General features: G+C 45.8%; 1 protein-coding gene across 9 annotated transcripts in view; it reads left to right on the forward strand.

The window, feature by feature from the left end:
* Positions 1 to 15,492, forward strand: part of GBF1 (golgi brefeldin A resistant guanine nucleotide exchange factor 1) — a 133,742-nt gene that overhangs the window by 102,214 nt on the left and 16,036 nt on the right. For 5 of the 9 annotated variants that reach the window (XM_049855267.1, XM_049855271.1, XM_049855270.1 and 2 more), the window contains exons 5-18: positions 901 to 1,019; positions 1,551 to 1,659; positions 2,176 to 2,236; positions 3,455 to 3,509; positions 7,264 to 7,411; positions 7,761 to 7,984; positions 8,504 to 8,672; positions 9,119 to 9,330; positions 9,652 to 9,750; positions 10,411 to 10,605; positions 10,839 to 11,028; positions 11,631 to 11,771; positions 12,089 to 12,177; positions 13,291 to 13,493. In XM_049855267.1, coding sequence (XP_049711224.1) covers positions 901 to 1,019; positions 1,551 to 1,659; positions 2,176 to 2,236; positions 3,455 to 3,509; positions 7,264 to 7,411; positions 7,761 to 7,984; positions 8,504 to 8,672; positions 9,119 to 9,330; positions 9,652 to 9,750; positions 10,411 to 10,605; positions 10,839 to 11,028; positions 11,631 to 11,771; positions 12,089 to 12,177; positions 13,291 to 13,493 — 2,014 coding nt within the window. Of the gene's footprint in view, positions 1 to 900; positions 1,020 to 1,550; positions 1,660 to 2,175; positions 2,237 to 3,454; positions 3,510 to 4,243; positions 4,343 to 7,263; positions 7,412 to 7,760; positions 7,985 to 8,503; positions 8,673 to 9,118; positions 9,331 to 9,651; positions 9,751 to 10,410; positions 10,606 to 10,838; positions 11,029 to 11,630; positions 11,772 to 12,088; positions 12,178 to 13,290; positions 13,494 to 15,492 lie in introns of all 9 variants that reach the window. The other 4 variants (XM_049855269.1, XM_049855272.1, XM_049855274.1 and 1 more) reach the window with 2 other exon arrangements.

Here is a 15,492-nt window from a genome sequence, read left to right on the forward strand (position 1 = left end):
GAAGGCAACTTCTTTGGCTACTCCCTGTGGCCGTTTAACACATGAATGGGAGCAGTTTCCCCCCTTGGCAGCATATGTGTTTGCCTCCGACATTGTGCTAGTTGTCTGACCCTTAGCTTGTCCCCTTTCCTTATTCACAACTGAAATCCTCTCTCTCTCTCTCCCACTCCCCAATTAGCCAGCTCCAGTCCTATTTAGTTTGCCTGTTTTCCCTTCTAATGCCTGTTTAGTTAAGCTGGATTCTTGCTCAGTGCCATATTGTTTTAATAAGAATGAAACCAAAGCAGGAAGAGCTCTCTGACCTTTGTAATGTGGCACCAGATATGAGTATTGGCAGCAGTGACTATCCATTTCCTCTGACTGCTCCCCTACCTCAGTTGCACCTGAGCACAAAATTCCAAAAGCTGTGTTGAAAGACATAAAGAGAAAAGCTGCAGCTTTGGCATTCAAAGCTCTGGCCCTACTCGGCACTTACTCTGGGCCAAAAACTCTCATTTCCAGTCTTTTCCTTCAAGAAATGAGTAGCTTTACACCAGTAATTTCCAAAGCATGTGTTAGCTTCACCTGGGATCTTGTTAGAAATGCAAATTCTCAGGCCCCACATCAGCTCTAGTAATGCAGAAACTGTGCAAGTGGAGCTCAGCAATTTGTAGTTTAACAAGCACTCCAGGTGATTTTGATGCATGCTTAAGTTAGAAAACCACTGTTTTACACAGTGGAGTTAAACAAAAGAGCTCACTAAACCCTAAGCCCAGTTAAGGGCAAACATTTTCAGGTAGCTCAAGGGAATTAGAGAGAAGAAGACCAAAGACTCCCAAAGCAGCCCCTAGACAGGATGCCTTGCCTTTTCTTTCTCTCTCATCATTTAGTCACTTAGTCTTTCCTTTATTGCTGGAGCAGATCCCATTCATGAGGGCACAGCAGAGGGCATGGAGAACATGGCAGATGCTGTCACCCACGCCCGCTTTGTGGGCACGGATCCTGCCAGCGATGAGGTTGTCCTGATGAAAATCCTTCAGGTAAGCAGTGGGGAAGTGCAATTAGGCTAATGGCCAGGAGCTGGTACCTCCAGCTCTACTTACCCTAGTCTGCTGGCAACTTGAAGCTGTGTTTTGATTCCACTGGGGCTTAGGGAGCGGCTTTGTTTCCAAACAAGCAGCTCGAGTACCCAAAGTAAAAGCTTTTTCTGAGGAAATAATTAAAAGCTTTAAATGAATTGATATCGAATACTGGGAGCCCTTAATACATTTAGACCTCTAACAGACTATTTGTTCCATCCATCTGTTGGGTTCCTGGGCTAGGGCTGGAAGGAGTTCTGAGCCATGACAGGGTCATGCAGAGTAAAGAAATAGTTTCCAAGACAGGTCCTGGGAGACCTCTCTACCAAACTACATTAAAGCAAGGTCAGCGTTCCTGCTAACTTCCCTTTCTCACCCCTAAGTGCTTTCCTAGGAGACTGGAGAAACACAAGGCAGCCTTTCCCCCTTCAGGTACACCTCTTCACCCAGCCTGCCTTGTTTATCACAGTATCTCCCCTTTCTTTATGGTAGGTTCTGCGGACACTGTTGCTGACCCCAGTGGGTGCCCACCTGACCAATGAATCAGTGTGTGAGATCATGCAGTCTTGCTTCCGGATCTGCTTTGAAATGAGGCTTAGTGGTAGGTGCATAAATCTCGTCTCCTTCACCATGCCTGGGGCCAGCATCTGTAAGTATGAACACAGAATGCTGTCTCTGATGAACCCCAGAGACAGGAAAAACTCAGGATTTCTCCATCACCCACCTCGTGGAGTCATAGGGGTCTGGAAGTCTTTGTCCTTGACTCTTTGTTGTGAGGATAGAATAGAGACCTCAACCCATTGTGCCAGGGCAGAAGGTGGGATGGATTCCAGGCTGACTCAGCTCAGGCATCAACTCTTCCTCCCCTAGGGTTTCTGGGATTGACACCAGCCTGCAACTGCACAGAACACATGCATTGCTCCCCTTTCTTCCTGACTCAGTAGTGCCACCTAGTGGGCCAGTGACATTATGGTTGCCAGGCTGAGCTGGAGCTGGTTTTAATAAGTTTGGCATAATCCTTGGTAAACAAGGTTTGGAGGGGAGTCTGCTCTGAGAAGCCTCCTGATAATAGCACAGCAAGTAATGACACCTGTGTTATTTGTTTTCGCTTGTGCAGAGTTATTGAGAAAATCCGCAGAGCACACTCTCGTAGACATGGTGCAGCTGCTCTTCACAAGGTAAACCTGCTGCTGTTTGCTTCAGCCCGGCTACCCAGGCCTCTTGAGCCTGCCTGCTTCCACATAGCCACTTCAGGGACCCAGCCAACCCCACAGCCATATCAGAGGCCACTGGGATTAAGGATGGGGGTAGCTCTCTGGGCCCAGGGTTACCGGGCAAGGGAAAAAGAAGAGGGAGCTTGCTTGGCTTCAGGGAGGCGTAGAGAGTTATTTAATCTAGGCTAACAGACCTCATTCTGTGTCCCAAACTAGTGTCTGTTTCTGTTCAGGTAACAGCTGGGAAAGAGAACCCAGAGAGGAAGCCAAGTCCAAGGGTGACTGGAATAGAGAGCTGAGCTCCCAGAGCTTGTCCTGATCACTGTAGGAGGGGCCAAGGATAGGGCGACCAGTAATCTTGGTTTGCCTGGGACCGTCTCCATTTTCTGTAAGGGTCACTATGAGTCGGAATTGACTCAAAGGCAACAGGTTTGGTTTTTGTTTTTTGGGTTTTTTTGTCCTGATTTTAAGACTGAAAGTCCCACATGCTGGGAAGCCCCTCAGTACCAGGCAAACCAGGATGGTTGGTTACCCTGGGCAAAGCCCTCAGCCTAGGGCCTAGGATGCCTTTTCATACTATGCCCTACTGCCTGTTTCCTACACCTCCTTTCAATAGACTAGTTTTGAGAAGAGCTGAGGAAATGGCTTTAAAACCTCCCTCTGGGATTTCTTTTTGCTCTTCAAATCTATAGATAATAATCCTTGCTTACTACGTCTGTCTCTGGTCCCTGCTGCAAAGAGTTTCTTACTCCGGAAGTTCAAATCTACTAGTTTCAAAACCTCAACCTACCTTTTTCTTCTCAGCCTATGCCCAGTCTCCTGAGGATTTGATAGACTTCCCTCTCCCCATCTCTTGGCTTTCAGCAACACTTAGAAGTGAACGCAAGCAGGGTGGAATCTGTTTAAGGATAAAAAGAACCTCCACACTCCAAGGGCACTTAGTCACCTTGCCCTGAGGACTTTACTTTCTCTTTCAAAAAGTGTTCATGTCATGCATCCCCCAGTTCCTGTGGTTCTTTGATGAAGCTCTGAAAAAGGATGAGATTAGCCTTTTTCTCTTCCTAGGTTTTCCTGAGAAACAGGTCATGCTCTGGCCCAGAACATTTTTGGGTGGTGGCTGGCTAGAGGGGGGGAATTTGTCATTATACCTAATGACATTCTCTGGGGTTCTCTATCTTGTAGGTTACCTCAGTTTAAAGAAGAACCGAAGAACTATGTGGGGACCAACATGAAAAAGGTATGATCTGGGAGCTGGTCTGCTGTCCCTCATCTAAGCCTTGATCTCCCAGCTTCAGTGCTGTGGGGATTTTCCTGGATAGGCTTGCTTAGCAAAGACATGCTTTTGTCTAAACAGGTCTGCTTGGAATCTAGAAAATAGCTACCACTCCTTCAGTGGGCAATTTATTCTCTCCCAGATGCCTCTCCTTCCTTAACTTTTCCTTTCTGGCCTTTGTTGACCCATCATATAAGCTGGTGAGCAAGTCCTTCATGGACCCTGGGTGAGGCCTACCAGGCTGGCCTGAAAATGTGTGTTGACAAAAATGAAAGTCCTGCCATCCCCTCAGAACCCTGCCTTTTCAGCAGGTAGGAGCCTAGACAGACTGTGCTCCAAATCCCACCATAATGCTGGATTAGTTTGGGCTCACGCTTGTGCTAGCCTCTGTTGAAGAGACAGATCAAGCCTGACTCCAGGTTGGAAGGTTCTCAAACTGCTGGGAGAAGAATGGTGGTCAGAAAAATGGCCTCTTTCTCTTGTAAACTGAAGCCCTGGACTTCACAGGCCTCTGATGAGAATTCTACTTGCAGCCCTAAGAGGTTCTGCCCATGGAGATGACCTTTGGCTGTTTGGTGCATGCACCTGACCTTCCCCTCTACCCTGCCATCCATTCCCATTCCTGCCCTGTGCCCTGTTGGTGTGTGTCTGAGTTTATTTCACTCTGTTTAAATCGTGCGTTTGCCTGTCTTTCACAGATTTCTCCATGTCTCCTCAACAAACTGGAGCTAAGTAGTGGGGAGCAGCCCAAAGCCCTGAACCAGTTAGAGAGGGTACTACTCTTTAAGAACCTCAAGGTCTCTCTCCCTCGCCCTCTCCTTTTCCCCTTTTTATTTCTTCAAATGTTTATTTATTTTTTATATGTAACACCTGGGTCCCATTTCCACTGAGTAGAGCACAACTTACCCCTCCCTTGTAACACAGCATGGCTTTGGAAAAGTTGCATGTATTTGTAGCTTTGCCGGGTTGAGAATTCTGCTGGGGCATCTGGTTGCCTGGAGGCAGAAGGAGAAAGGCTTGAACTGATGATACATCATCTAGTGAGACTAGATAGCCTGAGTTCTACTGTCACCTTTGGGAAGGGTTAAGCTCTCGCATTTGTAGAGAAACCATGAGGGACCTCTAAGCAAGACCCTTCTCTTTCCTCTTCTACCCTCTCCCTCTCTCAGAGCTGGCATAGAGAGTTTAAGCATAGTCCTTGACTCTAACTGGATACCTGGACTGAGTTGGAGGAAAAGGGTAGTCTGCCTCGCTGGGGTCTTTTTTTCCTTAGTTACCATTAAAAGGGTTATTCCAAGGTTTAGAACTCTAGTTTGATGGAGACAAGCTAGGTGCCAAGGTAGGCCAGAACACTGGGACTACTTGGCATCTTTGCAGATCCCCTTTGTCTTTTAAAAGTTGAGATATAGGAGAGGGGTCCAAGCTAAAGATTACCCTAATCCCCATATTTCTGCCTCAAGGAAGAAGAGGGAGAGAAGGAGGTATGGACTGTGTAGGCTATCTGTCACAACAGTGTGTATGCTAGAGGTGTGCTTGTGGACATCCAGGTCTTTAAAGATAAAAAGAACTGTGGGTGTAGGTGTGTACTCGGCTAGGCAGTCAATAGGCCTGTGTTCTCTTTGCATGCATTGTCTTAAGATTCATTTGTGTGTTTGTCTAGTCTTAAGTTGCAGCTCTTGTCAGTGGTTACCTGGCATATTGCCAGGATTTTTTTTTTTCTTTTTTTAAGCTTTGCTGTCCTTTGGGAATACAGAGTTGTACAGATAAGGTGGTGTAGGGTTCCATGAATACCTACTGCCCACCCCTCCTCACCTTAGGATAGAGGGAGCACAGGTGTATTTTTTAAGGGCTGAGGTATTTTTGAGAATTGGCAGCCTCTCAGCTCCTACTCTAGCCAGGAGGCAGAGAAAGCTCACTGAAGCAACCAGGCTGGAGCCAGCTTTGCAGAGGACAGGGAAGAAAACAGTGAGGAAGGGATGATCCTAGTGTGGAAAGGAACCTCAGTGAATGACTGGCTTCTCAGTGGAATTAGGACTGCCTGAAGTTCCTGAAATGGGGGAGCCCCCTGGAGAGAAGGGGTGCCAAATAAAAGTGAATCCAGACGTTAGTACTTTTTGGAGCTCCTTGACAACTGCCAGTAAAGCCAGGAGGTCATGGTTTTCTGTCATTGATATCTCAGGCTTCTTGCTCCTCTGCATTTTTGGCTGACTCCTCCCCCAGAACATGTTTTACCATAAACTTGACCCAGCTGAGCTCAGCCCCCACTTCTGCTGAAACTGGGGCAAGTTTCTAGGGTACCTTAGCTCTGGAGAACCTTAGCCACAGTGCTTAGAGTGCTTGAAGTTGCAGTGTAGGTATATGACTGCAGGCATTTTGTAGTTGGAAGGACAAGAAGTGTAAATCCAATGCAAGGTTGTTGCTGTCTTCCTGAGAGCTAGGGGAAGGACTCAGTTCTTGGACATCTCGCCTTTATGGAAGGAGCTATGGGGTAGGAAAGGAAGAATTATGGTTTCTAAGCAAGGGATCAAAGATTACCCAGGTTCTAGAGGGCTTGGGGACGCCGAGGAAGGGGGTCAATCCCCAGATATCAGAAGGAAATGAACAGGCCAAGGATAGTATGCCTTTAGGAATAGGCAGGGAGGAAGAGCGCTTCTGCCCTCCTAAGAGCATTGTAATGGCTGCTGGAAGAGAGCTATTGTTGCCTAATCTAGGAGTGGCCCATCAGTCTAGGAATGGTTTAGTATAACTCTATAACAGGACTGGGTTTAAACCCCAGCCAAAAAAGCATCAGGGCTAGGGAAGAGAAATGCTCTTAAAGTAACTCTGAACTTAAAGTGGAGGAAATGCATTTAAAAAACTTACATCTTAGAGTTGTCACCAAGTGATAGATTGTCCCTGTGACTAAAAGAAAGCCATAGAAAGAATAGAAATACAGCAAGAGAGAGGAGAACGGAATAGACCAAAGGTCCAAGGAATCGGGGCCTTCCTATCTAAAAACAAACTGTATCTAGAAGACCAACAGTGAGACGAACAGAAGGCTCCACTGATATAACAAAATTGTGAGCAGCAGAGAGCATGTCGTGACTCTCCATTCTTAACAATGGGAATAAACTGGGATCCACTCCTTCCTTAATCCAAAGAATGAGCCTCTGACCAATTTGATGTAGAAACTCCAGAAAGTAAGGAGTGTGTTTACGATCTAGGCTCAGTCTATGAAGCAATAAAAACCCAGACATAGGAAAGCCAAAAGCCTGGATGGGAAGAAGTAGGCTCATGTAGTTGGGTAAGAACTAACAGGAATAGGGAGGGGGCTGTTCTGCAGGGTGGTTGAGAAGGAATGCCCAGGAGTCCATGGGCCTGTAGACCTGAGATTCTGGGTAAAGGAGCCCCTATCCTTCCTGCAAGAGGTCATGCACCTCTACAGGACTCAGGACCCAAGGGAGCAGACTGATAAGTGTGAGGGTTGGCCCTATCAATGACTAGCCTAAAAGCTGAATGTCACCTTCCCTGTGGACGCTGCCAAGCCAACTTGTGAAGTGACAAATGTAGAAGCCAGATTAGAGGAGTAGGAATGTGATCTGATGGTCTAGATCCTTACCTGGGCACAGATGTGGGGCATAGGCTGCTTTCTAGGCACTGGTAGGACTAAGAGAAGGGAGATTTCTAGGAATAGAGTCTTGGTTTGGATACAAGTGCTAACGAGGTGTGATATTTCCAGCTGAAAATGAGAGCAGGAGGCATGAGTGATTCATCCAAGTGGAAGAAACAGAAGAGATCCCCCCGGCCCCCTCGCCATATGACCAAAGTCACACCGGGTTCAGAACTGCCCACCCCCAATGGAACCACCTCATCCTCTAACCTCACTGGTAAGTACCCTGGGCTGTTTCCTCTGATTAGAATGGATAGAAGAAAAGCTCCTTCCTCTCTTAGGGATATTGAAATTGAAGACCAATCAGCTGAGAGGCTTTGGTGTTTCTACTGAAAGCAAAAAAGGGAAAACTCCAGGTCAGATCAGACTGTGATTGTTCAAGAACTCTGCAGTGAGTTAGGGGGTGCTCTTCTTGCAGGGGGACTCTGACTACTTTAGAGATCAGTTTATGCGGAGATTAGGTTGTATAGACTGGGAAATAGAGCCCCTTGTACCATGGAAGTTATATTTTTCCCACTGAGTCTGCCCTCTCTTTTCCTTCAAGCCTCACTCACTTTGCTTGGCAGGTGGCATGCCCTTCATTGATGTGCCTACTCCCATCTCCTCTGCAAGTTCAGAAGCTGCCTCAGCAGTGGTCAGCCCCTCTACAGACAGTGGCCTGGAATTCTCCTCCCAGACCACCTCCAAGGAGGACCTCACCGACCTGGAGCAAGCTGGCTTTCCAGGCTACAGCACAGCTGCAGAGCCTGTGAGCCGCGAGCTAGGAGTTCCTGAACAGCCAGACCCGCAGGTATAGCTTTGATTTCTAAAGACCCCTCTCTCATCTTCCACTGTGGGAATTAACTTGATCCTTTGGGTCCTTATCTAGGCCTTAGCTCAAAAGAAGTTTGGGGCAGGGAGGTTCTTCTTCTAGAGTTAGCTGTACTGCCTGGAAAACCTATAGCATGACTCACTATGAGAGATAGCTGATGGGCTTTATCAGGTTATGCATATGGGTGGCACTTGGCAAAGACAAGGCAGCTGGCTGTGGCTTTCTCTGAAAGGCAATGATCTGAATCCCAGGCCTGTGAGAGCCTCTGCTACCTCTAGAGTTCCAGTAACTATAAGTCAATGATGCCTCGGGAGATGTGTTCCGAATCTTTCATCATACTCCTGTCCTGATCCACCTTGCATTGATTCATAGCCCACTGAGCTGGCCCTACACCTGCAGTCCATTAGAAACAGCTTGAAGGACAGGTACTTAAGGAGGATAATTTCCAGATTTCTCTTGCCTCATCCTCGTCCTATATCCCCCTACTACTGGTCATAGCAGGAAGGGGCCCAGGTGGAAAAGGCACAATCAGCATCTGTGGAATCCATCCCGGAGGTGTTAGAGGAGTGCACGTCCCCTGGTGACCACTCCGACTCTGCCTCTGTCCATGACATGGATTACGTCAATCCCCGGGGCGTGCGCTTTACACAGTCTTCCCAGAAAGAAGGTGGGTACTCTCTGGCAGTATCTGCCTGTCACATACCCCATCCCACCCACTACGGTTTCTGAGTCTAGACCACCTTGGATCCAAGGTGACTGCTGCCTACTGGTCCAAGTTTTAGGCCATTGGCCAGTCAGGAAATGGAATCAAACCAGAGGACTGTTGGCATAGATGGAGCCCTTCCCAGATTTACACAGAGAGGGAATTTGGTGGACAATAGGAAACAAGAGGAAGTATAGAAAACTTGGCACTTTAACAGAAAGGTGTCATCATCAATTCTGATTCCCTAAAATAAGTAAGACTAGTCCCTTCACTTGCCCAGAAAAAAAGACAGTTGTTTCCTTGAAAAGAATCACTTACCTGAAATTGCCTTGTATGATGCAGGGCAGGCTAGGCCAAGCCATCAGGCCAGTTGTTTCTTAGCAGCCTCACTTTTCTCCTGGCTTCCCCAGGTACAGCTTTGGTCCCCTATGGCCTTCCCTGTATCCGTGAGCTCTTTCGTTTCCTCATCTCCCTCACCAATCCACATGACCGCCACAACTCAGAGGTCATGATCCACATGGGACTGCATTTGTTGACAGTGGCTCTTGAGTCAGCTTCTGTAGCCCAGTGCCAGACCCTCTTGGGTCTCATCAAGGATGAGATGTGCCGCCACTTATTCCAGGTAAGACTGAATTGCTAGAGGGCTCAGAGCCCTTGGCTATTTTTCAGGGTCTCTCCAGGGCTAGGGGACCACAGATCAGTTTGGCTGATTTGTGAGAAGGGTATAGAGCCCAGGATAACACCTCTCTTGTGATTGACCAGAAATCATAGTAAGAGGGCCCCAGTAGTTGCCCCAGGGAAATATAGGAATGGCTAGATATACAATTTCCTCAGAGCACGGGACCTCAGTGGCAACTTCACCCAGTTTCCTGTCTTGGCTCTCTCCTGGTTGAGCCATAGTCAGGTTCAGAAACCTCATGACCCACCCTGCTCTGATCTGCAGCTACTCAGCGTAGAACGACTGAACCTTTATGCTGCTTCCCTGCGGGTATGCTTCCTACTGTTTGAGAGCATGCGGGAGCACCTCAAGTTCCAGTTGGAGGTGAGTTTCCTGACCTTAGAAGGAAAAGAAAACAGGGGGCTGCATAGGATCCTTAGTGGGACCAGCAATGTTATGGTGCAGTGGTGGGACTTGGGGGTTCCTGTAGGAAAATGCTTTTAGCCCCAATAGTTTGGTTCCTTGGCTCGGCTCAGTAGTGGGGAAGTAAAAAAGGAGCCCCAGGGAAACTGGCTGGCTATGAAGTGGTAGAACCTAAATATTAGGATTGGTGGGTAGCTTCACCGTGAATAGGAACAGCTTTCTGTCTAGCAGTTTCTCTGCAATGCAGGCAGGCAAGTCAAGCCAACTTTGCCACTATATTGCAAAAAGGAATTATAAATAAGATCAGGTCAGCCTCACACAGCTCAAAAAGGGCAACAGGCAACTTGTTTTAGGTCAGGCATGAGATAGAGCCAGGCTTTATTTCCAGCACAGAGGCCAAAGAGGTAGATGTATTTAGGGTATGGAATACTTTTCCAAAAAAAAAAACCAAACCCATTGCCGTGGGGTGGATTCCGACTCATAGTGACCCCATACTTTTAGGCGTCTCTTAATGTATGTCTCCTGTCTGTTTCCTCTGCTTAATTTCTTCCTGTCCAATTTTGTCTCTCCCTATATTGAATTCTTTACCCACTCGAATGGCCATTACTGGGTTATTGCCAGATGTACATCAAAAAGCTCATGGAAATCATCACTGTGGAGAACCCTAAGATGCCTTATGAGATGAAGGAGATGGCACTGGAGGCCATTGTGCAGCTCTGGCGCATCCCCAGCTTTGTCACTGAGCTCTACATCAACTATGATTGTGACTATTACTGTTCCAATCTCTTTGAGGACCTCACCAAGTTGCTCTCCAAGGTGCTGATCACTCTTACTGGCCTCTAGAAAGGAAACTATTAAGGAAATCTTCCGGTGGTGGTGGGATGCTACATACAAGGAGGGGAACACTTGAAGTTTGGGAAACAGGAATAAGAAAAGCATTTTCTCAGGGTAATGTAGAAGTTATAGAAGGTATCAGGATTTTTGGAAAAGAATCAGTTACAGTATAAAGTATTCTAACCTCAAGTCTACCGAATCTGTTTACTTTCCAGAATGCCTTCCCTGTCTCTGGTCAGCTCTACACAACACACCTGCTGTCACTCGATGCCCTGTTGACAGTGATTGACAGCACTGAGGCCCACTGCCAGGCCAAAGTCCTCAACAACCTCACCCAGCAGGAGAAAAAAGAGGCAGTCAGACCCAGCTATGAGACAGAAGACAGTACCCAAGAAACCAGTAATAGTGAGAGGCATTTCTTTCTTTGAGGATCCTAGAGTTCTGTGCTTCTATGCTGTAGTCAATGAATCCTATCTCCTGCCCTTATTTCACTTTCTGTGGGTGGTAGTCCCTATTCTGGGTTTCCAGGATTTGGTGACTTGAGTCACAGGCCAGACAGGCAGGTTAGCAAGAACTCATGGACTTCTCCCTTTCTCTTCCTCCCTACTTTTGGGTCTTTAAGGAATTATTGTTTCTTTATAGGGAGAGAAGAGAACAGAGATTAAAGGATATAGGATTCTGTCCCTAAAAGCTCCAGGCCCTACCTTCTCCCACCCCACCCACCCCCAGTATCTGCTCCCCTCTGATTCATCTTCTGGATCTTCCCCTTGAGAATGAGGTTGCCGAATTTCAGGGAAGGTGACTGGATAACCTCTCTGTTACAAAGTTTAATGTTTGGCAGATCTGGACCAATAACCCTTTGTTTTGGCTTGGATTTGCCCTGGGCAGGGTTGGCCCCCTATATGAGAGCATGCTGGTCTCCTTGGCTTGGGACTCAACCTCTCCTGAAGCTCTGCTTGGCTCCCTACCCCATAAGTCTTCACATATATCGTCTTCTCTCTTACCAGCTGAGAGAGCAACCAGCGACAAGAAAGCCGTAGGGTTGGTCCCCGACATCCCAGGCCTGCATCTGCCAGGTGGAGGGTGGCTGCCAGCAGAACACGGGAAGCCAGGACGCAGTGATCTGGAGGAAGCTGGCGATTCTGGGGGTGTGTACTGGGTGTCTATAACCCTAAGACCCCTCAATTGGAGGGCCTGTTGGAGAGCAGAGGGAGGGGCGCAGAGACACCCTAAGGTAGTACCTGAATGAGCCTGGGCTGCTTACCATGCCTTCAGTCCCAGAGAGAGGAAAAAAAATATCTGGAGCCCCAGAAGATAGGCTTCCAGGGCAGTGGAAGACTGATAAGGACAAGGAAACTTCTGAGGCATCCTCCTTTTCTCTGGGGAGTACATCAGTGACCTAAAAAGTCATTGTCCTGGTAAAAGAGGTCTTATGGGTTTTTCACTTTCTTTCTCTCATTCCTAGCTGACAAAAAGTTTACCCGGAAGCCACCTCGATTTTCCAGTCTCCTGCCAGATCCACGGGAACTGATTAAAATTAAAAACAAAAAGAAGGTATATACGGATATCCCCTGAGCTCAGCCTCTGCCCACTTTTGGGTGTCCTTTCTAGGGTTTCTGTACCAGAGCATGAGGGAGAGTCTGGCAGCTCATTGTAGAGCTTCTTAAGGCTAGTCTCTGGGCTTGTTGAGACTTCAGCCACCTGCCTGTCTCCTTTGAAATCTTTCCCTTATTCCTAAGCCATATATTTGAGCATACCCTATTCTATGCCCCTGGGCAAATCCTACCCTAGCTGACAGCCAAGTGTTACTGAAGGTAACAGAGCCCTGGGAACTAGTGTCGTGCAGGTCACAGGTTATTGGTAATCTCCAGCTCTAGAGTAGTAATTGACAATAAAAGGAAATTGATATTTATTCTGGTACATTAGTAAAGTTCAAATAACTGTGCTTTTCCTTAACACAAAGAAAATTTTTTTAAATAAAACTTCTGTTTAACCATTTCTTCCTCTTATTGCCAGCCTATTACCTAATGAATTTTTTTTTTAATAGATAAATTTTATTGCATCTTAAAAATACCACCCATAGGTCTTAGAAATCATCTGGCCTCATTTCTGTAGCTAGACAACTCTTAGGTCTTACTCATCAGTCTGTTGAATGGTTCCTTTTTCATCCCTTAAATGACTTTTATTGTGCCCTTGATTATAGGGGTGTGACTGGACAGACAGAAAGTTGAGTTATCATCACAATTTACTTTATCCTTTGAACCCCAGGGTCTTAAGAACTAGGTAACCAAAGAAAGGAGGGGAATCCAGTCTAGGCCTTAAACAATATGTTGGCTGTAAACAGCTCCCAGGGATGGATATTAGACTGAAGAGAAGAAGGAAGTCTTCTGTGGTCTCTTCTACTTTTTTTCCTGAGCCTCAAATTGGAGGAGAGGGGGCTGTCCTGTGCATTTTGAGCACTCAGAAAAGAAGCTCCTCAGCCAATTCTAATTAGACATGAAAATTGGGGAAAGCTACAGCCAGTATGATCCAGCTTGAGTTCTGCAGTCACAAAGGACCACATCTTAGGAGCCCATTAGCTGGCCAGTTGGGGGCTTGATGGAGTCCAGCCTAGCTTTGTCTGGTTTAGGGACATAGCTTCTGACACCTCTGATCTCTCTCTTCCAGCTGCTGATCACTGGCACAGAGCAGTTCAACCAGAAACCAAAGAAAGGGATCCAGTTTCTGCAGGAGAAAGGCCTCCTCACCATCCCAATGGACAACACAGAGGTAGCCCAGTGGCTCCGAGAGAACCCTCGACTGGACAAGAAAATGATTGGGGAATTTGTGAGCGACCGCAAAAACATTGACCTGTTGGAGAGCTTTGTAAGGTGAGGAAGCTGTAAGCAATGTGGGACATAGTTGGTGATTCGTCTGGGAGGCCAGGGATGCTCTCCCTCAAAGCAGGCTTCGTCAGTTCCTGCTGTGACCCAGACCACATGCACTTCCTCTTACCATCATGTATATCTGTTGGACCTGAAAGGAACTACAGAAACATAATTTTGGGAGCCTCTCTATTCTGCATAGAGAATATTAATATTGCAAAGGGATGGAGCAGGGTTCCTGAACACAGAGTAGGGACTGGACCAGGTATGAAGTTTCCAGCAAGAGCCTGCTAATATAAAAAGTACTAAGGTTAGGCCTTTGCAGAATCCAAAACATCGAAGTATTACAAAGCATCTTCTCAGACCACAAGGCCATAAAAGTGGAAATCAATAACAGAAAAATTAGGGAAAAGAAATCAAATACTTGTAAACTGAACAATACCCTGCTCAAAAAAGACTGGGTTATAGAAAACATTAAGGAGGGAATAAAGAAATTCATAGAATGCGATGAGAATTAAAACATTTCCTATCAAAACCTCTGGGACACAGCAAAAGCAGTGCTCAGAGGTCAATTTATATTGATAAATGCACACATACATAAAGAAGAAAGAGCCAAAATCAGAGAACTGTCCCTACAACTTGAACAAATAGAAAGGGAGCAACAAAAGAATCCATCAGGCACCAGAAGAAAACAAATAATAAAAATTAGAGCTGAACTAAATGAATTAGAGAACAGAAAAACAATTGAAAGAATTAACAAAGCCAAAAGCTGGTTCTTTGAAAAAATTAACAAAATTGATAAACCATTGGCCAGACTGACTAAAGAAATACAGGAAGGGAAACAAATAACCCGAATAAGAAACGAGATGGGCCACATCACAACAGACCCAACTGAAATTAAAAGAATCATATCAGATTATTACGAAAAATTGTACTCTAACAAATTTGCAAACCTAGAAGAAATGCATAAATTCCTAGAAAAACACTACCTGCCTAAACTAACACAATCAGAAGTAGAACAACTAAATAGACCCATAACAAAAAACGAGATTGAAAAGGTAATTAAAAAACTCCCAACAAAAAAAAGCCCTGGCCTGGACAGCTTCACTGCAGAGTTCTACCAAACTTTCAGAGAAGAGAGTTAACACTACTACTACTAAAGGTATTTCAAAGCGTAGAAAATGACAGAATACTACCTAACTCATTCTATGAAGCCACCATATCCCTGATACCAAAACCAGGTAAAGACACCACAAAAAAAGAAAATTACAGACCTATATCCCTAGTGAACATAGATGCAAAAATCCTCAACAAAATTCTAGCCAATAGAATTCAACAACATATCAAAAAAATAATCCAACACGACCAAGTGGGATTTATACCAGGTATGCAGGGCTAGTTTAATATTAGAAAAACCATTAATGTAATCCACCGTATAAATAAAACAAAAGACAAAAACCACATGATCTTATCAATTGATGCAGAAAAGGCATTTGACAAAGTCCAACACCCATTTATGACAAAAACTCTCAGCAAAATAGGAATTGAAGGAAAATTCCTCAACATAATAAAGGGCATCTATACAAAGCCAACAGCCAACATCACCCTAAATGGAAAGAGCCTGAAAGCATTTCCCTTGAGAACAGGAATCAGACAAGGATGCCCTTTATCACCACTCTTATTCAACATTGTGCTAGAGGTCCTAGCCAGAGCAATTAGGCTAGACAAAGAAATAAAGGGCATCTGGATTGGCAAGGAGGAAGTAAAATTATCTCTATTTGCAGATGACATGATCTTATACACAGAAAACCCTAAGGAATCCTCCAGAAAACTACTGAAACTAATAGAAGAGTTTGGCAGAGTCTCAGGTTATAAGATACAAAAATCACTTGGATTCCTCTACATCAACAAAAAGAACATCGAAGAGGAAATCACCAAATCAATACCATTCACAGTAGCCCCCAAGAAGATAAAATACTTAGGAATAAATCTTACCAAAGATGTA

Source organism: Elephas maximus, chromosome 16 (assembly GCF_024166365.1).
Source record: "Elephas maximus indicus isolate mEleMax1 chromosome 16, mEleMax1 primary haplotype, whole genome shotgun sequence".
NCBI classification, from domain to species: Eukaryota; Metazoa; Chordata; class Mammalia; order Proboscidea; family Elephantidae; genus Elephas; species Elephas maximus.